Source organism: Callithrix jacchus, chromosome 11 (assembly GCF_049354715.1).
Source record: "Callithrix jacchus isolate 240 chromosome 11, calJac240_pri, whole genome shotgun sequence".
Classification (NCBI taxonomy): domain Eukaryota; kingdom Metazoa; phylum Chordata; class Mammalia; order Primates; family Cebidae; genus Callithrix; species Callithrix jacchus.
In genome coordinates, this window is record NC_133512.1 from 90,135,481 (window position 1) to 90,159,757 (window position 24,277).

Below are 24,277 nucleotides of genomic sequence, written 5' to 3' on the forward strand. Positions count from 1 at the left end.
TACTGGCTGTGCAACCCTCCAGCCACCCAGTGCTCTGCATGTTTGTTCCCTAGTTCACGCTTTCATTCATAAAGCCCTTGCCAAGTCCCAGTCAATCACACAGGTTTCTGGGTCTCTCCCCTCGTCCAAGATAAGCATGTTCCAGTCCTCGTCTCCTCCCAGCCTCCCATGACCCTGAGGTCCCACATGGCCAGGGTGGTGCCTACTTCTCTGTTGTGTTGCTGGTGGAATCCCAGCCTGGAAACCCTCACGGAGAAGGGTGTTTGCCCAGCGTCCCAGTCTCAGGAGGGCACTGAACCACAGCTCCGACCCTTCACGGTGACGACAGCAGTATAATACAGAAAAACCAATTCCAATGCTTCTATAACCCTGGAGAAAATACACCCACACTTTTGGGAGCATTTTCACTTGAAAGGAAGCACCTGCTGCCTTTTCATTTGTGAAGAAATTCATTCATATCTGAATGCAGGCCAGCACTGCTTGGTGCTTGAAACCCAAGCGTGCCTCTTGGCTTAAAAAAAAAATTAGAACAGAATTGGCCACCTAATCACTGGAACACAGAGGCTGCCTCACAGGCTGCTCCAGGAGGAAGCCACTGATAAATTCTTAATCTCGGATCTGTGCCCCTGGCTGGAGTTCACGAGCACCCTCTAAAGCAGGAGGAGAAGGCACCTGTGTTATCAAAGCGCCTTTCATCCCAGCGAAACAGTCCTGTGCTCGGCGTGCACCGCCCAAGGCCGTTCTCTTCAAGCCTCAGCACTCCGTGCAGTCAGCACACACTCTCCCAGGGAAGGAGCGCAGGACAGGGCACCCGGGGGTGCTGGGGGTCGCCCTGCGGCATATGTATAGTGGGAATAGGGCTCCTCTCACTGCACTTTCAGGACACACCTGCCTGCTCAGCAACCCTGATGCAGGTGCGCCCAGTGCAGGTTGCCATGGCTGTGTGTGGCTGGCAGCCCTGGGCCCGTAGGCTCCACCCAGCTCCTGTCTTCTCCCGGGGGGAGGCGGCTCCCTCACTTCTGTGCCTGTGTAGTCACTGTTTTCAGATTTGGGAGAAGTGAGATGGTCATAAACTCTGCCCCCTTGGAGAAATCTCTTGCATGGCATTTGACTGATGCCAGTCCAGACTCTGCTTAAACACCTATGAGGTCACTGCTTTCCTGCCAGGTCCGTGCCGCCGGAGGCCAGCTGCATTGTCTGGGAGGATTTTTACTTTGAGAATCGGGTTGAAATTTGCCTCTGTCTAACTGGGAATTGGTAGGGCTCCTAAAGGGGCCTTCCTGTCACTGCCCACTCCTCTGAGGTTTTCCTCCCACCACCTCCCACCATTGCTCCAATGGGGAGGACTTCCAGAACCACATGGAACAGGGGTGCTCTCCACTGTGTAAGCATCCTCTGTGTGTGCTGTCATCCTTTCCTTCACTTCCAAATCTCCCCAGTTCCACCCTGAACACTGTTAGTTAATGGAGACCACTGCTTACGTGGTGACGTTTCCCCTCGGAGGGCACAGGCCAGGTGTAGGGAAGGCATGGGGAGCCTTTCCCCTTCCCGCAGGCAGGTGTAATGCAGCCCACTGGGGACTGGGTGGCAGGTAAGACCGGAACAGGAAATGTTTCAGAGGTGTCACAGGGCTGGCACTTTGGAGTTGCCCACATTCACTGAATGAGCTAAGCCAGCATCTGTAGGAATGCCCTCTGAATGGCAACAGTTACCTCAAAAAGTTCTAGAAATGCCGGTGGAGAGGGCAGGTGAACACACAGCTGCAGTCAGACGCTTGGCATGATCAGACCCAAGGCAAATCAACTGCTGCACAGAACGCCCTGGGCCCTCCAGCACCTGCCTGCGGGAAGGGGAAAGGCTCCCCACGCCTTCCCTACACCTGGCCTGTGCCCTCAGAGGGGAAACGTCACCACGTAAGCAGTGGTCTCCATTAACTAACAGTGTTCAGGGTGGAACTGCCAGGCGACATGTGTAACAAAAGGATCACAGTCCATTCCCCGTGATGATGGTGGGTGATGGTGATGATGGAGATGATAATGATGGTGTCAATGGTGGTGATGTTGATGGTGATGATGGCGATGATGATGGTGATGATGATGGTAGTGTTGGTGATGATGATGGTGATGATGGTGATGATGGTAGTGTTGGTGATGATGATGGTGATGATGATGGTGATGTTGGTGTTGATGGTGATCGTGAAGATGACATTGGTGATGGCAATGATGATGTGACAGTGATGATGATGATGGTGTTGATGGTGATGATTGTGGTGGTGATGTTGATGTTCATGTTGATGGTGATGATGCTGATGATGATGGTGATGATGATGGTGATGTTGGTGTTGACGGTGATGGTAATGGTAGTGTTGGTGATGATGATGGTGATGTTGGTGATGTGATGGTGAAGATGACATTGGTGATGATGATGGTAGTGTTGGTGATGATGGTGATGATGATGATATTGATGGTGATGATAGTGTTGATGGTGATGGTGGTGGTGATGGTGGTGATAATGGAGATGATAATTATGGTGTTGATGGTGATGATTGTGGTGGTGGTGATGTTGATGGTGATGATGGTGATGATGGTAGTGTTGGTGATGATGATGGTGATGATGATGATGGTGATGGTGACAGTGATGATGATGATGGTGATGATGGTGATGGTGAAGATGGCATTGGTGATGGCGATGATGATGTGACAGTGATGATGATGATGGTGTTGATGGCAATGGTAGTGTTGATGGTGATGGTGATGACTGCATTGGTGATGATGGTGTTGATGGTGATGGTGAAGATGGCATTGGTGATGGTGATGATGATGGTAGTGTTGGTGATGATGATGGCTATGATGATGGTGATGGTGAAGATGACATTGGTGATGGTGATGATGATGTGACAGTGATGATGATGATGGTGTTGATGGTGATGATGAAGATGACATTGGTGATGGCAATGGTGATGTGACAGTGATGGTGATGATGGTGTTGTGATGGTGATGATAATGGAGATGATAATTATGGTGTTGATGATGGTGATGATTGTGGTGGTGGTGATGTTGATGGTGATGATGGTGATGATGGTGATGATGATGGTAGTGTTGGTGATGATGATGGTGATGGTGATGATGATGGTGATGGTGAAGATGGCATTGGTGATGGCGATGGTGATGTGACAGTGATGGTGATGATGGTGTCAGTAGTGTTGATGGTGATGACTGCATTAGTGATGGTGTTGATGGTGATGGTGAAGATGGCATTGGTGATGGCAATGGTGATGTGACAGTGATGGTGATGATGGTGTTAATGATGGTGATGGTAGTGTTGATGATGATGGTGATGACTGCCTGGTGATGGTGGTGGTGATAAGGATGGTGATGGTGGGTGTTCAGATGTGGCTAACTGTGTACCTTCACATATACATGGTTATAAAGGCATTTAGGCTCAAAAGCTGCTGTGCATGATTCCCATGGTCTTTGTGAAAACAGTGTTGTGGTGAGGTTATCATCTGCAGGCTGTTGCTGATTCTTCAAAGCTTGTACCGTTCTGTTTTGGAGACCCTAGGATGACCTGTAATCTCATCAGGCCAGGCCGTGGCAGTTGAGCATGCAGAGTCCTGTGAGCTGATCTCTTACTCCAGGCTTTACACATTTAATGTCCTGACATTTTGTGTAATTGCCTTATGAGAGCCCACTTGGAGCACTGAAAGCTACTTAAAATGTCATTGTAAACTGGGCAGATCACAGAATTACATGGTGCAGTTGATGGAACACAACTTTTGACTTGGGTGTTCTTGTGATTTGTGCCCTGTGCCACAGACTTCTCCCCCAGGGCTCACGGGCGCTTCGAAATGTCCTTCCTCATTTCTCTCCATCTCCAATTGGCGAGTAACGGATGCTGCTCAGATAACTCAGCTCACAAAATGCTGCATGCAGTTTTCAGAGGCTACATGGGCGGGGATTCCTACAGCATTAACCGTCTTCCCATAAGCTGGCCAGCAATTTAGAATCTTCTCTGGTATATATTTAAGGTTTCTTGAATGCTATTTTTCATTAATGATAACCTAAAAAATTCCTTTTTCAGACGAGAGGAAGTAATTTTAGGAATTATACGTCATTATTCCATTTTGAAGGTGGATTTTTTTATTATTGTGATTCGAAGAGGCCCACTGAAAATGTCTGCTGTTCTCTATCTTTACCATAAAGAACATGAGGTTTTATTTCGTGGCAATCGTGTTTCTGCTCTCCGGTCCACTTAACAAGACTCAAACCAAAGGGAGTCAAAGGAAAGGGGGCACATGGCAGCCGTAAGAGAGAGGTTTTCTGAGTTGCTAAATGGGACAGCTGTGTTAGAAGTGGGGCACAATCTCCTGTCAGTGAATCCTGAGCATTAGCAGGTACCAACAGTCCATTCAGGTGGGAGTTACTGACTCAGTTTCACACAGAGGGATCCTGAGGCTGGAAGAAGCTAGATGGGGTCCCCGAGTCCAACCATGGTGAATGGCGGGGTGGAATTTGAATGCGGGTTTGGCTGTGTCCAGAGAGCACCCCTCTCTCCGCGTCATGCGCCTTCTCTGGAAGATTGTCGCCTGTTTGCTGTAGATCTTTTAGGGTTTCTGCCCTGAGTGCCCTGCCTGTGACCAGCGGGACCCTCATCCCACGTGGGCTGGCACAAGACCAAACATGGCCATGTGGGCGCCTGCCAGGCTCCTGAGGGCCTCGCGGCCATGCCCAGGCCCCACACCTGGAACAGACCCTCCCAAGGCTCCCACTGCGTGGCTGTGGGGACACCATCCATTTAGAGCCCTTTTTTTCTGTCCTCATCATGTCCAGTCTGTTGGCACCTCACTTCCGAGCACACCCAGGATGCCCCATCCTCCCCACTGGCCGGCTCCCCCAGCCCGGCCCACCACCACCAACCCTCCCCGGATCTGACTAGACGTGGCCTCCTGCTTCTGACCTTGTGTCAGCCCTGCAGAATGGTTCTTGTGAAACTGTCAATCAGATGATATCCCACTGCTCAGACCATACCATGGCTTCTCAGTAAAAATCAGAGCTCTTTGCCCGGGCTGCGAGACCCTGTGTATCAGTGGCGCCGCACCCATCTGTCCTCTCCCTCCGTATCCTGGTGAAACAGGAAGTGTTCCCTTGTCTCCCTCTCAGGGTGTGCAATGGGGGTGTGGCTGGCTTCTTCAGTGTCCTCCTGCTCAGACCTCTAGGGGAGCATGCAGCCGGGCAGGTGGCGGAGCTCCGACCCACAGCAGCGTCTAGGGCGAATGTTTGCCCAGTGGGCGTGTATTCCAGGGGGCTCTTTCAGTTTTGCTTTTAATTTTGCCCTCAGTAGGCAGCTTATGTTATTCAGCTCAGCTAGACCCCTGCCTTATCATAAGGACAGAGGGCTTTCTGTATCCTGGGCTCTTGCCTTGGTGTATTGGAAGAATCAGGTCATATGTGGCTTGGAGAAGTGCAACGTTGTATTGAGTAGAAGTAGCTCTCAGCAGATGGGGGATGAGTCTGCCCTGCAGTCAGGCTGCTGGGAGGCCCGGGCTCTCCTCCAACTGCTCTGGCCAAACTCTGTCATTCTGCTGGTGCATGCGCTGCCAGTGTCTGCCTGTGTGCTCCTGTCCACCGGTGGATGGTGCGCTGGTGCCTGTCTGTCTGTATGTCTGTGTGCCCCTGTCCACCAGTGGATGGCGTGCTGGCGTCTGTCTGTCTGTCTGTGTGCCCCTGTCCACCAGTGGAGGGCGCGCTGGCGTCTGTCTGTCTGTCTGTCTGTGTGCTCCTGTCCACTGGCCAATGGCACGCTGGCATCTATCTGTCTGTCTGTGTGCCCCTGTCCACCAGTGGATGGCGTGCTGGCGTCTGTCTGTCTGCCTGTGTGCCCCTGTCCACCAGTGGATGGCGCGCTGGCGTCTGTCTGTGTGCCCCTGTCCACCAGTGGATGGCGCGCTGGCGTCTGTCTGTGTGCCCCTGTCCACCAGTGGAGGGCGCGCTGGCGTCTGTCTGTCTGTCTGTGTGCTCCTGTCCACTGGCCAATGGCACGCTGGCATCTGTCTGTCTGTCTGTGTGCCCCTGTCCACCAGTGGATGGCGCGCTGGCGTCTGTCTGTCTGCCTGTGTGCCCCTGTCCACCAGTGGATGGCGCGCTGGCATCTGTCTGTCTGTGTGCCCCTGTCCACCAGTGGATGGCGTGCTGGCGTCTGTCTGTCTGCCTGTGTGCCCCTGTCCACCACTGGAGGGCGTGCTGGCATCTGTCTGTCTGTCTGTGTGCTCCTGTCCCACTGGCCGATGGCACGCTGGCGTCTGTCTGTCTGTCTGTGTGCCCCTGTCCACCAGTGGAGGGCGTGCTGGCATCTGTCTGTCTGTGTGCCCCTGTCCACCAGTGGAGGGCGCGCTGGCGTCTGTCTGTCTGTGTGCTCTTCTGCCAGCGTGCTCCTCTTGGCGTCCAGCCGCTTGTGTGTGTGCCTGCTAGGGTCTTGGCGGTTTTATTGGGTCTTTATTAGGGTTAATTAGTGAGGCTGGAGGTTAGAGGCACAGGATGGGGTGTGACAGGGGTCAGGGTGGTCTTGGGAAAGAAATGCAGCATTTGTGAAGGCAGCAGTGCCTGTCCTCACCTAGGTCCGTGGGGGTGGAGCCCTAGCCAGGGACCCGCCCTCCTCTAGCCAGCACTTCCCTTTCCCCTTCCGTATCATTTAAAGGGACCAGTTCTTCCCTTCCGGGTGCTCTCGTATCACCGTGAGCTCTCCGCCTGGGGGCTGCATTATGGACACTCTGGCCTCCTGTCTGTTCTTCCAGCCCAACATGCCAGGCAGTTTCTGCCCAAGGCCTTTGTGCCTGCTGCTGCTCCTGCCTGAAGACAGCTTCCTAGGGCCTGCCAGGCCCACACTCACATGTCAGGTCTCTGCTGAAACTTCACCTCTCGGTGAGGCTCCTCCGGCAGTCCTGTATGAAATAGCCTCTCCCCAGCCCCCATCCTTCATACTCTGGGTTATTTCTCTATAGCATCAATCACCATCATTCTATGCACTCATGTTTTTTACTGTTTGTTTCCCATCTCTTCTAACGTAGATGGAAGTCCCACAAAAGCAAGGACTTTGCTAATGGGTTTATCTGTGTGCCTTCAAAGGGACCTGGTGCAAAGGAGATGTGCCATAAATGTCTGTGGCAGGAAGGCAGGAGGACAGGTGGGAAAGCAGGAAGGCAGGAATGCAGGAAGGCAGGCAGGCAAGAAGGAAGGCAGGAAGGCAGGCAGGAAGGAAGGCAGGAAGGCAGGCAGGAAGGAAGGCAGGAAGACAGGCAGGCAGGAAGGAAGACAGGCAGGAAGGAAGACAGGAAGGAAGGCAGGAAGGAAGGAAGGCAGGCAGGAAGGAAGGAAGGCAGGAAGGCAGGCAGGAAGGAAGACAGGCAGGAAGGCAGGAAGGCAGGCAGCAAGGAAGGAAGGCAGGAAGGCAGGAAGGCAGGCAGCAAGGAAGGAAGGCAGGAAGGCAGGCAGGAAGGAAGGAAGACAGGCAGGAAGGCAGGAAGGAAGGCAGGAAGGCAGGCAGGAAGGAAGGAAGGCAGGAAGACAGGCAGGCAGGAAGGAAGACAGGCAGGAAGGCAGGAAGGCAGGAAGGCAGGCAGGAAGGAAGGAAGGCAGGAAGGCAGGCAGGAAGGAAGGAAGGCAGGAATGAAGGAAGGAAGGCAGGAAGACAGGCAGGAAGGAAGGAAGGCAGGAAGGCAGGCAGGAAGGAAGGAAGGCAGGAATGAAGGAAGGAAGGCAGGAAGACAGGCAGGAAGGAAGGAAGGCAGGAAAGAAGGCAGGAAGGAAGGAAGGAAGGCAGGAAGGAAAGCAGGAAGGAAGGTAGGAAGGCAGGAAGGCAGGAAGACAGGCAGGAAGGAAAGCAGGAAGGAAGGAAGGAAGGCAGGCAGGAAGGAAGGCAGGAAGACAGGCAGGAAGGAAAGAAGGAAGGAAGGCAGGAAGGAAGGAAGGCAGGAAGACAGGAAGGCAGGAAGCCAGCGAGAGAGGGAGGGAGGGAGGAAGGGAGGAAGGACGGGGAGAAGGAAGAAAGGAAGGGAACAGAAAGAAGAGAGGGAGGAAGGGAAGAGATGGAATATTTCACCTCCTGAAGCTCTCATCTGACCCTAAAGAGGAGGGTGTGGCTCATACCCGAACCACCACCCCATTGCAGGCAGAGTAGAGACTGCCTGCAGATCGCCTGAAGTAGGTCGTGTGGTGAGGAGCAGAAAGGCGGGTGGAGTGGGCAGGAAGGGGCATGGGCAGAAGGCAGGATGGTAGCAGGCCCTGGCCTCCTGATAGGAGGCACCGTGAGGTACTGAGATGAACAAGCGTGACTCTAAGCAGGGTGGGACGCACCAAGGGACATGTGCCTCTCTCCGGTTCTGTGTGGGGCCCATTTGCTGCAAATCAGCAGGATAATTCCACCGGCATGTTGGGTTGGAAGAACAGGAGGGTGGCCAGAGTGTCTGCAGTGCGACCAGCATGGAGGACAGCTTACAGGACATGAGGGGAAAGGAGTGGGGGCTGGACCCCCAGCTGAAGACACACAGCATCTCACAGACCAGGCAAAGGAGAGAACTTTGCAGACACCCAGATAATGCTCACTTTTCCCTGAGTTACGGATCTCACCTCAGGAACCCCACTGGTCATGCTTACAAGGATGGAGTTGGAGGGGCTGAAGGTGACACTGAGATCTCACGGAGAAACAGTCTCTTCACGTAGATGCTGCTTGACCTGATAGAAACGCCCACAGGCTTCTGGGCTCCAGGAGCTGGTGAACACTGGTTAGTTTTGCAGTGAAGGTGGGTGCAGGGGACACAGAGACACCTGCCTGCTGAGTCCATGCCAGGTCAGGTGGCAGAGATGCCCCTTTCGAGCTCCTTAGGGTGGATGTCTCAGCCCTGCATGTCACAGATGGAGACAGGCACAGCCTTGGTGAGCCCAGGTGCTCAGAAATGGAGCATGCTTGTCCACAGAATGTTCTGGTTACATTAGCCTTCGGCAGAAACACAGTGTGGATTCCACACTTGCTTACAAATCTCTCATGAATACATGGATCTATTTTTCTGCCTTGGCCAGTGTTCCTGAAGCGTGAAGGTGGGTCCCACACACGCTGCCCCGCGTGAGGTGTCGGCGGCTGTGGGGAACAGTGCTGTTGCTGGGCGAGCCTCACTGGAGGCTGCCTCCGCCCCACGCCTCTTCCTTCATGTGACATGCTTCCTTATCTTCATGCCCCCGGCGCCACACTGCACCACCTAAATTTGACGTGTCTGTAATGAGGGTTAATAAACAGCAAAGCATGGTTTTGCTTACTTTTTATTCTCATTTTTCATATATTTTATTTGTTTTCTATTCAGAGTACATTCTTGCCCTTTTTGTTCAGCATAACTTAGATCCCAAAATTATATGGTGTTTTTTTCAAGAAACATCACTTGGGGTTATCTTTATTTTTTTAAAGATGGAATCTCACTGTGTCACCCAGGCTGGAGTGCAGAGGCACAATCTCAGCTCACTGCAACCTCTGCCTCCCATGTTCAAGCGATTCTCCTGCCTCAGCTTCCTGAGTAGCTGGGACTACAGGCATGTGCCACCATCCCTGGCCAATTTTTATATTTTTAGTTGAGATGGGGTTTCCACCATGTTGGCCAGGCTGGTCTTGAACTCCTGACCTCGGGTGATTTGCCCACCTCGGCCCCCCAAGGTGCTGGGATTACAGGCATGAGCTACTGTGCCCTGTTGGGCTTATCTTTTAAAAAATCAGTGAGTTAACTGGGTTGCCTTTGTTTGAGATTAAAAATAAGAAGGCTTTTTTTTTTAACCTCTTGAAAAAAGATAACATCTTACACTTTTTATGTTTTAAGAGTTTATAATGGGCTGGGCACGGTGGCTCATGCCTGTAATCCCAGCACTTTGGGAGGCCGAGGTGGGTGGATCACGAGGTCAAGAGATTGAGACCATCCTGGTCAACATGGTGAAACCCGTCTCTACTAAAAATACAAAAATTAGCTGGGCATTTGGCACGCACCTGTAGTCCCAGCTACTCAGGAGGCTGAGGCAGGAGAATTGCCTGAACCCAGGAGGCAGAGGTTGTGGTGAGCCAAGATCACGCCATTGCACTCCAGCCTGGGTAATAAGAGTGAAACTCCGTCTCAAAGAAAAAAAGAGTTTATAATGAAAAGACACTGATTAAAATTTATGTCAATTTAGTTGTTAATTTCCAGGGGTAGAATGTAGGCAGTGATTTGCAAATAGATGCCATTGCTTTATAAAAGTTTTGAGGTTTTTGGTTGGGATTTGGGAAGGTCACTTGCATTCCACATACGGTAATTGGTGCCAGCTTGGAGAGTGTGTCAGCCCAGACTGGTCCACTTGAGGAGGAAAGAGACATGGCATGAGATGAGTTGTCATTCAGTCTCTTCACAGTCATTCAGTCTCTGCCCAATACAGGTCAATGGTTCATTTTCCTTGTACGTTAAGTTTGCCTGTACTATCCATTGGTCAAGTCTTTCTGGCCTCCAAAACATTTTCCTGTGTCTGTGTGGGTGTGAGAACAATATTGTAGCCATCAAGAAAACGAAGCTTTAAATTTTCTGTTGTTTCTTAGAATTATGTTTGCTCCCAGGCTTTGATTGCAATAGATCCGTGATACAGGTGGATGCAGTACATGGGAGGGTGAGGGGGTGGGTGGGTGGATGGATGGATGGACAGAGACTGGGCTTGATCACAATAGATGCCCGGTACAGGTCAATGCAGTACATGGGAGGGTGAGGGGGTGGGAAGGTGAGGGGGTGGGTGGGTGGACAGAGAATGGGCTTGGTCACAATAGATGCCCAGTACAGTTGGATGCAGTACATGGGAGGGTGAGGGGGTGGGAGGGTGGATGCTTTGACTTTAATGAGAGGTTCATTATTTTTTTTAATATAGGCTAATATTTTGGCAGGAAATAGTGTCAAAATACATAATCTTTTGGATGCTGAGCAGGTTGGAGGGGCTGCCAGCTTGTGTGGCCGAGCGTCTCTGGGCTCTCTGACCGCGCTCTTTGCTTCTCACCGAAGGATCACCATGAGATGTGGACAGAGCTTCTCCCACAGAAGCAAGTATTTGTCTTCAGGATGGACGGGAAAGGGGAGAGAGTCAAAAGCTAAGATGACTTCTCATGGCCTCGTTTCGTGATAATAGTTATAATTTATTAAGCACTCGCAGGATGCTGGGCACATGCCTCACTTGTCACCGTTTTGTAGATAAGGAAACTGAGGCATGAAGAAATTAGAGAACTTGTCCAAGGCCACAGACTGTGGGCGCCGGGGCTATGACTCAGGAAGCGCGGTCAGCCTTTTCTCACGGGAGTCCAGCCTGGCAACGCCCAGGGTAGAGCAGCGCAAGGATGGATGATCAGATTGATGGGAACTTTAAATATGTCCATGGAAACCAAGGTCCCAGCCACAATGATGGGAAAAGGACTGTGAGATGGTGCCCTCCAGATTCTACAATAATCAGGCCTGAGGAGGCGGGCAGGCAGCTGCAGCCCACCGCAGAGGGGCCCCGGTGGCTCCGTGCTGACAGCTGCATGCCGAACCCGGCCACGCAGGGTACTCTGGCTTTGCCGCCGTGTGCGACGGCCTTTCGGCTCATATTGCTGTTTCTTCCTCCCTTCCTGCCCACCGCAGAGCCTCGGTTTCTCAGGGGTGGATGCCTGCCAGGTCCCCGAACTCTATGTCCCCAGCTGCTCTCTGTCGATACAAGTAGGCGGTTCACACGGTTGAGTGTGGCACTCACTGCCTCAGGATGTACCGGGCACCGCTGGCCCTGCTCACCGTGGAGGGAGGGAGGCCTCGCCGCACCGTGGTATTCTGGAAACATGCCTAGTCGTGGAATTTCTCCTTCAGAGCAGGTGCTTGGCCTCTGTGTGGGTTTGAGAGGGAAACAAGCATCATTTTGCAAAGTTCAGGATGTGTCAGCACGCCTCTCTCTCTGTTAGGTGTGACTCACCAGTGTTCGCAGTGATGGTGTTTGCTGTTAGAAACAGACTGCAGCCTCTTCCCCTTGAGGTGGCGGGAGAGGCACCAGCCTGCCCCGGAGGGAGAGGTGAGCACCCCATCCTGGGATGCAAGCTGATGTCTGCTTTCTGTCTTTCTTTCTTTTTAGTCTTGCTGTTTCGCCCAGGCTGGAGCATAGTGGCGCAATCTCGCCTGCTCACTGCAGCCTCCACCTCTCAGGTGCAAGCGATTCTTCTCCTGGCTGAGTCTCCTGAGTAGCTGGGACTACAGCGTCCACCACCACGCCCGGCTAATTTTTTGTATTTTTAGTGGAGATGCAGTTTCACCATGTTGCCCAGGCTGGTCTCCAACTCCTGGGCTGAAGCAGGCTGCCCGTCTCGGCCTCCAAAGTGCTGGGATTACAGGTGTGGGCCGCCGTGCCTGGCCTGTCTGCTTTCTCCTTCTTTTGGCATTTTACTGCTAGTGACACTGTGGCCACTCTGCGTGGAATACCCAGCCCACGCACATCATTTTTATAAACCTTAGGGGGCTCGGAAAAGTTTATTTGCGGATCAGTATGGCAAAACATGATTCATTTTCACCGGAAATCCCAAATTTAAGAACATTTAACCTTATTTGTTGAGAAGTCACAGAATTTTTATTCTTTCACCATTGGTCAAAATATCACAACCAGCTTTTCAGCCCTTCAGACACACAGGGCCTTGCAGAAGAATGGTTAGTGGAGTTCCACTCCACACTCCCCCACAGGGACCACCTTACCTTCTGGGAGCTGCAGTGGGGCTGCCCTGGGGAGCTCTGGCCACTGGGCGGCGGGGGGAGGGGACAGCGGCTGCTCCACTTGGGAGCTCAGGAAGGCGGTGTCCGCAGAGGCAGGTGAAGGTTCCTAGTCTCTGCAGGGCCTGCTGTGCTGAGCTAGTGTGCAGAGTCTTTTTGTCTTTTTTGGGAGGTATCTTTGGACTTGGAAGTGGATGGTTCTACCACCCTGGGAGGCCCCACCACTTCCTGCAAGTTGTGACATCGGAAATGATGGACTTTGCCCCATAGGAAGCCTCTGGTCAGGTGGGTACTCCTGGGGCCTCCTGTCCCACTCCCCTGACGAGGAGGCCGCTGGACAGCCGAGCCTGTGTTCACTGGTTGGTGTCCACAGAAAGGACCTTTTCTTGGGAACCACCACTCACTGCTCCCCTCCGTGTTTCCTTCTCTCGGATGAAATTCCGGCGTGGGGACTGGTGCCCATTGAGACCTGTGGCCAGGCTGACTCTGACACACATCTGGGCGGGTGCCAGGCATCTGTGGGACCATCTCTCGCCTCCCAAGCACGAAGGATGCAAACTTCTGGGGACGGCTGAGCCCATTGCCCAGGGCCCTTCAGGTCTCCCTGCAGCTGTGCTGGCTCCTCCCGCGGGTGCAGGGTGCTTCCTGCCGGTTCTCTGGGGCTGTAGGAACTCATGGGGCAGACACTGGGTTTACCGGGCTCTGCCTGGTGGAGCCCGGAACCCTTCAGAACTCACTCCTGCAGACGCAGCTCTGCCTCCCCATACCCGCGCTTCCTCATTTGCATTTTATTTGGGACGAGTGAGCACTTTGTTGCCAGCATTGGACCTGTGGATGTGGGCGAGCGAGACAAGACGCTGCGATCTTCATCGCTGGGAAAGAAAAGGACCCAGGGTGGGAGGAGCCTGCAGTGAATGAAACGACGGGGGCGAGGTGGTGCCTCTGATTCTGAAAGCTACAATGAGCAGCACAGTTTCAAAACAGAACCGACGGCTGTGATGGGCACGCACCTTTAATTCCAAGCACGTCTTTTATCTTCTCTGCGAACAACGGGAGCCTGTCAGCGTGGAAGGACCTGGGGCACTGGTGCTGTTGACCGGGGGCTGTCCAGCCCTTCAGCCCTCGTCACCTGCAGACAGGAGTGGCGGGGAAGGTGGCTTTGCTGTGGTTTTAGGCTTGTTTTTGTTTGTAGGAATGTGACACGTATTTTCCTGAGTTTGCTGCTGGAAGTTACCTTTGAAGGCAGCGTTCTGTCACTGAAAGCTTGGTGATGTGTGGGGGTTGACAGGCTCTGGGGAGATTTCTCCCCTGGAGAAGGGAGGCTGGCCTTCGCCTCCAAGGCTCAAGGCTAATGAAAAAACAGAAGAGTAAGCGGCCTCTGTGCCCGTCCCTGCAGCTGTTTTGAACGTCCCTGTGCCCTGTATGCTGTAGGAGGGCGAGGCCAGGAGACCTGAGTACAGCTGCCATTGAAACAATAGTCTGTTACTTACAGATTTGGAGACCTAGGCCATGCCACAGGTCCCTACAGGGACATACCAGGGTCAGTCAGGAGGCTGGGGGAGGGCAAGGCAGGGTCACCAGGCCCAGGACTGCCCAGTTAGAATAGTTTCAGCTGCTCTGGGACCGGGGGCTGCCTGCATCTGGTCCCTGCCCCAGGATGACTAGGGCAGTGTACAGTGTCCTGGGGTGTGAGCCCACAGAGGCGGTGGCGGGCCCAGGATACAGCCTGCAGATGCATCAGCGGGCCTGAGATACAGCCGGCAAATGCATCAGTGGGCCTGGGGTGGAGGGTCGTGGTGAGACCCTCTAGGGTGGAGGGTCACGCTGGGACCCCTGTAGGGTAGAGGGTTGTGGTGAGACCCCACTGAGGTCCAGGACATTCTCTGTCCCCTCTGCATCACTCTGCTGGTGTCGTTCAGGAAGGTAGAGACGTGGCCAGGAATTGTCTTACATAAACCTTTATTTAGGGAAGGGTCTTTATCGCTGCTGTTGAGGTGGAGTATACCCATGGAGAGATGCAGCTGGACACAACGGTACATTGGACGTGCGTGCACCTGGAACTAGTGGGCCACGCTGCATGGCACACCCAGGGGACACACGGCACATTGGATGCATGTGCACCTGGAACCAGTGGACCACGCTGCACGGCACACCCTCCACACCCGAGCTTCCTTCTGCCCCAGCCCCACCAGCAGGCAACTGTGGCTTTGGTTTCCCATCCCTGGACTCCATGTTCTGTTAACAGGATTCTGTGGATTCTCTGCTGACCAGCTGCTCTCATGCAGCATGACTGGTTCTAGGTCTGTTCTTTGCTTTTCTCGTCTCTGTGGTTCCTTCTGGGTCAGTGCTTGTGTGGATGTGACCTCATCATTCTCCTGTTGCTGGGCACGTGGACTTTAGGCTCTGTCCATGGCACTGTTAGGAGTCAGGATGCTACCTACAGTCTCGTGTGACTTTTTGTGGTCATGGGTTTTCACTTCTCTTTGTAAATACCAACAAGTACAATTTCTGGGTAACACAGAAGATCCTTTTCGGAAAAGACTTTCCCTTCTCCACTGAAACACCCTCCTTGGGGCTGTCACTGTGCCACTCCCTGGGAGTGGTGAGGAGGCTCCAGGTCCTCTGGCCTCTTGTGCCACCCGGTTCACACCTGCAGCTGCTTTATGAGCTCCACCTAAAGGTGGTAATAATTTTTCCATGCCAACAATCAGTTGTATTTTAGATAAAGTAAGAGGAGAAAGAAGGGGGTCTTTCGTGTTTACCCACGGGAGCCTTTCGGCTCCTCTGGTAGTTCTGGGCTTCTATTTCTCTGCAGCCTTGGTTCCTCCCAGCATCTGCTGTGGTGCCGGTCCACTGGGACCCACTGTCTCAACTTTGTTCACACACATGATGTAAAGGATATTCTCACTGGATATTGACTCCTGGATTGAATGATCTTTCTTTCAACCCTTCAGATGTGGCGTTCATGATCCATAACATCATATGCCTGACTAGGCACTTCGTTTCAAACAGGTCGTTCTTACAGGGCACGTGGTGTGTCTGGTGGCCTCTGTGCTCCTGGGACCCTTTCCATTCCTGTGTGGAGCGTGTCTCCAGCCTGCCCTCACCCAGGCTGCTTTCCAGGGATCTTCTCCACGTCTGACTTTCAGCAGCTTGGCTGAAGTCACGGCGTGGTTCTTGCGTTTTATTATCTTAGAACTCAGTGACTGTCTGTCTTGAGTCCCTAAGTGAATAGCACGGGTTACTGAGGTGCTGCGGAGCGTCTCCCATTCCGTGATGCTGATCCAATGACAATCGCTTCCGTAATGTCTTCAGATTCACAAACCAACCTGCTGTTCAGTCCATCCGTAAGGTTTTAAATTTCAGACACTACTCTTCACTGGCGGAGTGCATGCTGGATTCTGTTGTAAATCCCACTGCGCTGCTGAGTCACGGTGCACCCGTCACGCCGCCACTCTGCTGAGTCATGGTGCACTCGTCAGGCCACCGCTCTGCTGAGTCATGGTGCACTTGTCAGGCCACCGCTCTGCTGAGTCATGGTGCACTCGTCAGGCCGCCGCTCTGCTGAGTCAGTGGGTGCACCCATCACACCACTGCTCTGCAGAGTCAGGGTGCAGCCGTCACACTGCCGCTCTGCTGAGTCAGTGGGTGCACCCGTCACGCCGCCGCTCTGCTGAGTCACGGTGCAGCCATCAGGTCGCCGCTCTGCTGAGTCAGTGGGTGCATTCGTCACGCCACCACTCTGCAGAGTCAGGGTGCAGCCGTCACATTGCTGCTCTGCTGAGTCAGGGTGCACCCGTCATGCTGCCGCTCTGCTGAGTCAGGGTGCAGCTGTCACGCCGCTGCTCTGCTGAGTCAGTGGGTGCACCCATCACACTTTCGAGTGACAGTATCTCCTCGCTCTGATCAGCCATTGCCCTATTCTTGGTTTCAGGTTCTGTTTTTCTGCCTCCTCCAGCATCTGTTGCTGCTCATGTGGAAGCGGCAGCCTAGTCCCTGCCCCCTTCCTTGGAGGGGCTTTTCCGGCAGCAGTCGCATTCTTGGACAAGGCTTTGGCCCTCTGTGGCTATATTCAGATTTAATTAGAGTTGGTCCATGCTGGTGGCTTTTCCTCTGAAGACACAGCCTCTGTGTTTTCACCTGCATGTGAGAGGGGCTCTGCCATGTGTCTGCACAGTAGGCAGGATTCCTGTCCCCACACCATGCCCAGTGCTCAGCCTGGGGTGCCTCTGTTGCCCTGTGTGCAGGATGCCCTCTGCAAAGACCCTGACCAAGTGCTCCGTCCCCTCATTCCAGCCACCTCACCAGCCCCACCTTTGACCCCGGCCTCAGCTGGGGGCACTGTTTCACCTCTGCCCTCAAACCTGTTCAGAAACTGTGAGTTGTGATGTGGGTAAGTGCAGGGTGTCTTCACCATCTTTGCTCGGTGATCTCCGCTGCTCTGTGTGAGATGGCTGAGCTGCATGGGAGCCAAGGGCCTGGGCTTCCTTTCCCCCAGCACCTCTGCCTCTCCAGCCTCTGTCCAGGGTCCCCCGGGTGCCGGCCCCAAGACAGGTCCCCACCCTCCACCCCGTCTTCCTGGGTACTCACTGAGACTGAGCACTGGGGAGGAGCACCTAGGTCAGACACTGGGGGCAGGCACCCCCAGGAGAGAATTTCTGTTGCATCTTCTCTGATTATAAAAGTAAAACACTGTCATTATCAAGTGAACAAACAAGCAAAACATGGACAAACTGTACAGTGAGGGCCTAGCAGGGGGGCCTGTGGCTGGGCAGGGGAGGCCCACAGCCAGGAAGGGGGCACCTGTGGCCAGGCATGGGGGTCCCACGGCCGGGTAGGAGGGGCCCGCAGCCAAGCAGAGAGGGCCTAGCAGAGGGGGCCTGTGGCTGAGCAGGGGAGGCCCACAGCCAGGAAGGGGGCACCTGTGGCCAGGCATGGGGGTCCCACGGCCGGGTAGGAGGGGCCCGCAGCCAAGCAGAGAGGGCCCTCAGCTGAGCCTGGTATATGTGAGATGTAACCAGCGGCCCCCCCCACCCACCTTCATCATAGCGAGGGTCATCATCTGCGATGTTGGGAGGGGTGGGGACATGTGGATTGTCAGGGTAGTGGGGTCTCAGGAACAAGGACGGAGGGCGAGGGACTTCCCAACCTTGTCACACTCAGCCTAGATTTTAAGGGTCTTCTTGGAAAATGGCATCTTTGGATGTAGCACATTTCCACTATGTTTAATCAAGAGGTGCCATCTTCACTGTCACAGAAGGGTTTGTCTGACAGCCTCATCTTCTCCTGTCTTTGCCCACGTGGCAGCCGGGGATGTCCTTGCCATGGCTAGAGGCAGAGGCTTGCTGTAGGGGCTTGGGATGAACCATCTGCTGTGGGTTCCGAGCTCCTCCCACCCCTGCATTCCTAAACCCCAACAGAGCAGGGGGTCCACTGGTTCCCAAGCCACTGTCATCTCTATAATCTTGTTGTCAGCTAGACTTCCAGCAGAGGCTTGAAGGACTGGCTTTGGAAGAAGACCTGCATCTGGCCTCCCGAGTTTCCTGTTCACTTACAAATGCATTCTCAGGCGCAGCACATGGGCATTTGGGGCCACCATGTCATACTCAGGACATGTTTCTCTACTCATGGTAGCAGGAGAAAGTGTGGTAATAACAATGGCTGCCACGTCTGTGCCGCTTTTCTGTACCGGGCAGGGTGTGCCAGGCAGGTGTCCTGGGCAGCGTGTGCCAGGCAGGTGTCCTGGGCAGGGTGTGCCAGGCAGATGTGTTGGGCAGGTGTGCCAGCCATGTGCATGCTGGGCAGGGTGTGCCAGACAGGTGTGTGCCAGGCAAGGTGTGCCAGGCAGGGTGTGTCAGGAAGGTGTGCCGGGAAGGTGTGTTGGGAAGGTGTGCCAGACAGGGTGTGCTGGACAGGTGTGTGCTGGACAGGTGTCCCAGGCAAGGTGTGTTGGGCAGGTGCGTGCCAGGCAGGGTGTGCTAGGCAGGTGTGTCAGGCAGGTGTCCCGGGCAGGGTGTGTCGGGCAGATGCACCAGACCAGGTGCGCCTGGTGGGGTGTGTTGGGCAGGGTGTGTTGGGCAGGGCACTGCCCTTGCCATGCATTTTCTGTTTGCCAAGTGAGCGGGACACAGCTCATCTCATTCTCCTGTAATCTGGAGGACATGGTGAAGTTGTCCAGCCCGTGTATCTCACTGGCTTGGTCATTGCAGTTGTTTTCTGGAAACCATGCTTTCTGTCCTCCTGAGTGGGTAGATGTGTCTGTTCTTCTGTTCTATGGGTTTTCCATCTCCAGTGGAACTGAACTAGTAACGGCCACAGCGTCAAGTGGGCTTTGAGATTCAAGTCCAGTGTCCCAGTCTTCACTGAGTGCTGGCCTGTGCCTGGCCCTAGTGGGCCACTGCCTTGGGCACTGCGGATGCCCGCCACACCCCTGTGGTCAGGAAGCCCTCGCCTTTGCTTTTGTCTACCCATCATGTCCTTGTGTTTGTATGTGTGCCCCTAGGAGCACGGATTCAGACCCTCCTGAAGGACCTGCGGAGGCAGCCGGCTGAGGCGGGGGACCTGAGTGCCCTGGAACTGGACGGCATGGCTGAGCTGATGGCTGGCCTGATGCAAGGCGGGGACCACAGAGGACCTGGAGGTGGCCCTGGGAGAATGGCCCTGGGAGAGTCTGGAGAACAGACGGATGGCCCCAAGGCCGCCCTCCATGGAGACAGCTTTCCAGGTGACTCCCGCGTGCTGGATGCCCATAGCCAGGGGCGCTGTGGGGAGGGGCAGCCTCGGGGGCTGAGCAGAGACCCCTCAGGGCTGTGCAGAGACCCCTCGGGGCTGTGGAGAGACCCCTCAGGGCTGTGCAGAGACCCCTTGGGGCTGTGGAGAGACCCCTTAGGACAGGGGTCTCTCTCCTGTGGAAAGACTCCTCAGGGCTTCGCAGAGACCCCTCAGGGCTGTGCAGAGACCCCTAAGGGCTGTGGAGAGACTCCTCAGGGCTGTGCAGAGACCCCTTGGGGCTGTGGAGAGACCCTTGGTGCTGTGGAGAAACCCCTCGGGGCTGACAGAGACTCTTCAGGGCTGTGGAGAGACCCCTCAGAGCTGTGCAGAGACCCGTAAGGGCTGTGGAGAGACTCCTCAGGGCTGACAGAGACCCGTCAGCATTGTGCAGAGACCCCTTGGGGCTGTGGAGAGACCCCTAAGGGCTGTGGAGAGACCTGTCAGGGCTGTGCAGAAACCCCTCAGAGCTGTGGAGAGACCCGTCAGGGCTGAGACCCCTTGGGGCTAACAGAGACCCCCTCAGGGCTAAGACCCCTTAGGGCTGTGGAGAGACCCCCTCAGGGCTGACAGAGACCACTCAGGGCTATGGAGAGACCCCTTGGGACTGACAGAGACCCCCTCAGGGCTGAGACCCCTTGGGGCTGTGGAGAGACCCCTTGGGGCTGACAGAGACCCCTCAGGGCTAACAGAGACCACTTGGGGCTGACAGAGACCCCTGGGGGCTGTGCAGAGACCCCTCAGGGCTAACAGAGACCACTTGGGGCTGACAGAGACCCCTCAGGGCTGTGCAGAGATTCCTCAGGGCTGACAGAGACCCCTTGGGGCTGTGGAGACCCCTTGGGGCTGACAGAGACCCCTCAGGGCTGTGCAGAAACTGCAGGCTCACCAGGTGCACTGTGGGCTTTCTGCTGTGATGGGGATTTGTATTGATGATTTTTATCTGTTTGAACTTTTGCCTCTAAAAGCTTTCTTAACAGACTAAGCCTACCAGAGCAATTATGTTGAATGGCAAATTGCTCTCTGAGAGGAGGTTTCTCTCCTCCGTGCTGAGGCTCAGAGCCAGGGAAACAGGCGTGATGGCAAGTGTTGTGTTTGGACTGTGTACAGTGAATATTGTCAAATATTTGAATAGCAGAGTGAGTGGGGATCATTCACACGTCTGCTTGGGGCATGCATTGGCCCTCTGAGGCTACTGGGGAAGTGGAAAGCAGCCCCCCGGCACCCCAACATAGGCAGGCATCTGAGCCCTGCAGAGGCCCATGGGCCAGCCGGGACATCTGCAGCCTGATTGCTTCTCCCATCGTGGAGCTGCAAGAAAGCACCTCGCTCAGCCACACGTGGCAGGCCCATGAGTATGTGCCACAAACCAAATGACAGATGCGCCCCTCTCTCCATCCACACGGGTGCAGAGGAGGGCATGCTGGAAGCTGGAAGGCTGCATCGGCTGATGGCAGAGGGCAGGGGAGGGGTGGGAGGGCGTGGGGGAAGGGGTGGGAGGGCGTGGGGGAGGGGTGGGACTGCACCCTGGGGGGCCTGTGTTAGGTGGTCGCCTAGCGGTTGAAGGCATTGGGACCCTCACTAGGGATAGGAAGGATGTAGGAGACCCTGGTGTGTGTTCTGTCCTGGGGGTGACTGTTCGGGTGCCATGAGTCACGCACCTTTGGCCATTGCAAGTAGGATATTCATTTATTTATTATTTTACTTATTTATTTTTTTGAGATGGAGTCTCACTCTGTCACCAGACTGGAATGCAAACGCTTGATCTGGGCTCACTGCAACCTCTGCCTTCCGGGTTCAAGGGATTCTCATGCCTCAGCCTCCCAAGTAGCTGGGATTACAGGTGCGCACCACCATGCCCAGCTAATTTTCTGTCATTTTAGTAGAGTTGGGATTCATCATGTTGGCCAGGCTGATCTCCAACTCCTGACCTCATGTGATCCACCCGCCTCGGCCTCCCAAAGTGCTGGGATTACAGGTGTGAGCCACGGCGTCCAGCCAGGATATTTATATAGGCAGAAATGTTGACCGCAGTGAACTCACCTAAGTCGGTGGGCCCTGAAGCCATCTTAACTGTGCGATGGTTTCGGTGCAGGCTGCACTCTGCCTTCAGCACGTGAACTGCTGCTGGGTACAAGCTAACGTTGACAATGAGTGGAGACCCACAGAGCTGGCTGAGGCCGTCGCCTGCCCCTAGCTTGTCAGTCCCCTCCTCCTTCGTGAAGTTTGTGGAACTCCATGTTATGTTATAAACAGGAAAGTTTGACTCTCTGGTAGGACATATGCCGGCGTCATCACACTCGCCTTTTGCCTGGAGGGGTCTGCTCAGCTGCCCTTTCACGGGTGCCATGCCTGCGATGACTCCCGGTGAGGGCTTTGGTAATGCTGGTGTCTTTTGCAGATGACAGAGTGCAGGATGATGACAGACTGTACCAAGAGGTAAGATGACGTCTCTGGCGTTTGTTTTATCTTAATGTGGAAGTTGGTAATTTTTTTGTTCATGGCGTGGGGACACTTACGAAATACAAAAGTTTATTTTCCCCAAAATATTATGGAGAAACCCCTCATTATCTGCAAACTGAAAAACAGTGGAAAGAGAGCATACAAAAGTGTGTATATTTGGATATGTAATGTCTCTTTTTAAATTATGACCTAATTTATCCACTGTAGACATACGAAAATCATGCGAATGCAAAGAAGAAAATTAGTATTTCCCGGAATTTCCCAGCCAGGGTGATCACGTGGCAGCCTGTGGCCGTGTTCCACACGACACCCCCACGCCTGCTGAGTCGTGAGGGGTTCAGCTTGCTCACACCTGGCTGTCCCGTGCAGCACCGCTGGCCACATGTGGCTGGTTAAACCTACATCTAAATTGATTAAAATGAAATGAATAAAAGATGCAGTGCCACGGCTGCACTGGGCACCGGTCAGGGGCCCATTAGTCGCGTGTGGCTCACGGCCAAGGTGCTGCACGCCGCAGGCAGAGAACACTCTACCATCCTAGAGCCCCTGCGGACGCCACTGCTCCGAGGCAGCCGGGAGAAGAGCCCGGTGGCCGGCGATGTCCACGCGCTACTCGCTGGTCTTCCCTGTTAAGTCTGTTCGCCTCTTAGTCCCCCCACTTCGAGAACCTTTGGTCATTAATACGAGGCCGAAGGATGAAGACTTGTCCTCGGCATCAGCAGTGACCTCGCAAGAGGAGCTTTGGCTAGTCCCTCTCCTCAGACTCTTAGTGGGTTGCGGTTCCGTGCCTGTTAGCGAGGATTGAAGGAAGCCTCCGCGGTTCTTGTTTTGAATATTCATCAGAAATGATGGGACTTGCCCTCTGAGCTGTGGAGGGAGACGTGGGGCTGAGACACACGTTTCCTCACTTAGGGAGAGGGAGAGACCCGAGGGGCAGGAGCGCCTCCCTGACTTTAGACCACAGCCTCTCCATCCTCTGTGAGTGGAACTTTGAGTCCTCTGTTGTTAGGGGTGTATTTTCTATTTTTTTTTTTTTTTTGAGACGGAGTTTCGCTCTTGTTACCCAGGCTGGAGTGCAATGGTGCAATCCCGGCTCACCGCAACCTCCACCTCCTGGGTTCAGGCAATTCTCCTGCCTCAGCCTCCCTAGTAGCTGGGATTACAGGCAGGCGCCACCACGCCCAGCTAGTTTTTTGTATTTTTAGTAGAGACGGGGTTTCACCATGTTGACCAGGATGGTCTCGATCTCTTGACCTCGTGATCCACCTGCCTCGGCCTCCCAAAGTGCTGGGATTACAGGCATGAGCCACCGTGCCCGGCCTAGGGGTGTATTTTCAAGCAGTTCTGTTTTTCAAAAAGGTATGTGAGTGTCATATTTTCTGCGTTCTTATTTATTTAAAAACATCTTTCTTTTTCTTCTCACACGAAGCCCAATTTAAGTGAGAATATTAGAATGTTACGCCTTTTCCTGGCTCTGTTTAGTGACGTCAACTCTCAGTCCTGTTGTCACTGAGGATCCAACTTGAGCAATGTTTTTATCACACAACTATTTTGTTTAAATTTTCAAAAATGCAAAAGGAAAAGTTGTCATTTGCAGCCAAAATGAGAGCAATTGCCTTTATAGCCCTTCCGTAATTTTCATAAAAGTGTCTTTTGGCAAAGTGACTCATAAACCGGATCAGATTTTCCTGTTTCTGTATAATAAAATATTGAAGACGTGATTTCGTGGTTGGAAAAAACCCTTCCAAGTGGGCATAAGACTTCTGCCATCACATGCGCCAGAAGGTGTCCACGGGCTGCCTGGCACATGCCCGCAGTGGGAGCAGCCCCGTCTTTCTTAGGAAGCAGCGTGGGGTGCCTGGGAGGGCAGTGCGGCCCGTGGTGGAGAGCACGTCTCTGACGTCCCTTAGACCGAGTTCTAATTCTGACCTGGGGTGGAGAGCACGTCTCTGAAGTCCCTTAGACCCCAGTTCTAATTCTGACCCTTGGCGGGGAGAGCACGTCTCTGATGTCCCTTAGACCCCAGTTCTAATTCTGACCCTTGTGGGGGAGAGCACGTCTCTGACATCCCTTAGACCCCAGTTCTAATTCTGACCCTTGTGGGGGAGAGCATGTCTCTGATGTCCCTTAGACCCCCATTCTAATTCTGACCTGGGTGGGGAGAGCACATCTCTGACGTCCCTTAGACCCGAGTTCTGATTCTGGATATGATCCTCACGACCTTTGTGATCTGGTACAAATAATTTAATATTTAGCCTCTGTAAACCCCAGGGTCTATAAATT

At 53.9% G+C, this 24,277-nt stretch overlaps 1 protein-coding gene across 16 annotated transcripts in view; it reads left to right on the plus strand.

Annotated features, from left to right (window-relative positions):
* Nucleotides 1-24,277, plus strand: part of PTPRN2 (protein tyrosine phosphatase receptor type N2) — a 1,018,236-nt gene that overhangs the window by 406,136 nt on the left and 587,823 nt on the right. For all 16 annotated transcript variants that reach the window (XM_078343304.1, XM_078343314.1, XM_078343301.1 and 13 more), the window contains 2 exons: nucleotides 19,266-19,487; nucleotides 21,933-21,970. In XM_078343304.1, the coding sequence (XP_078199430.1) occupies nucleotides 19,266-19,487; nucleotides 21,933-21,970 (260 nt within the window). The remainder of the gene's footprint in view (nucleotides 1-19,265; nucleotides 19,488-21,932; nucleotides 21,971-24,277) is intronic.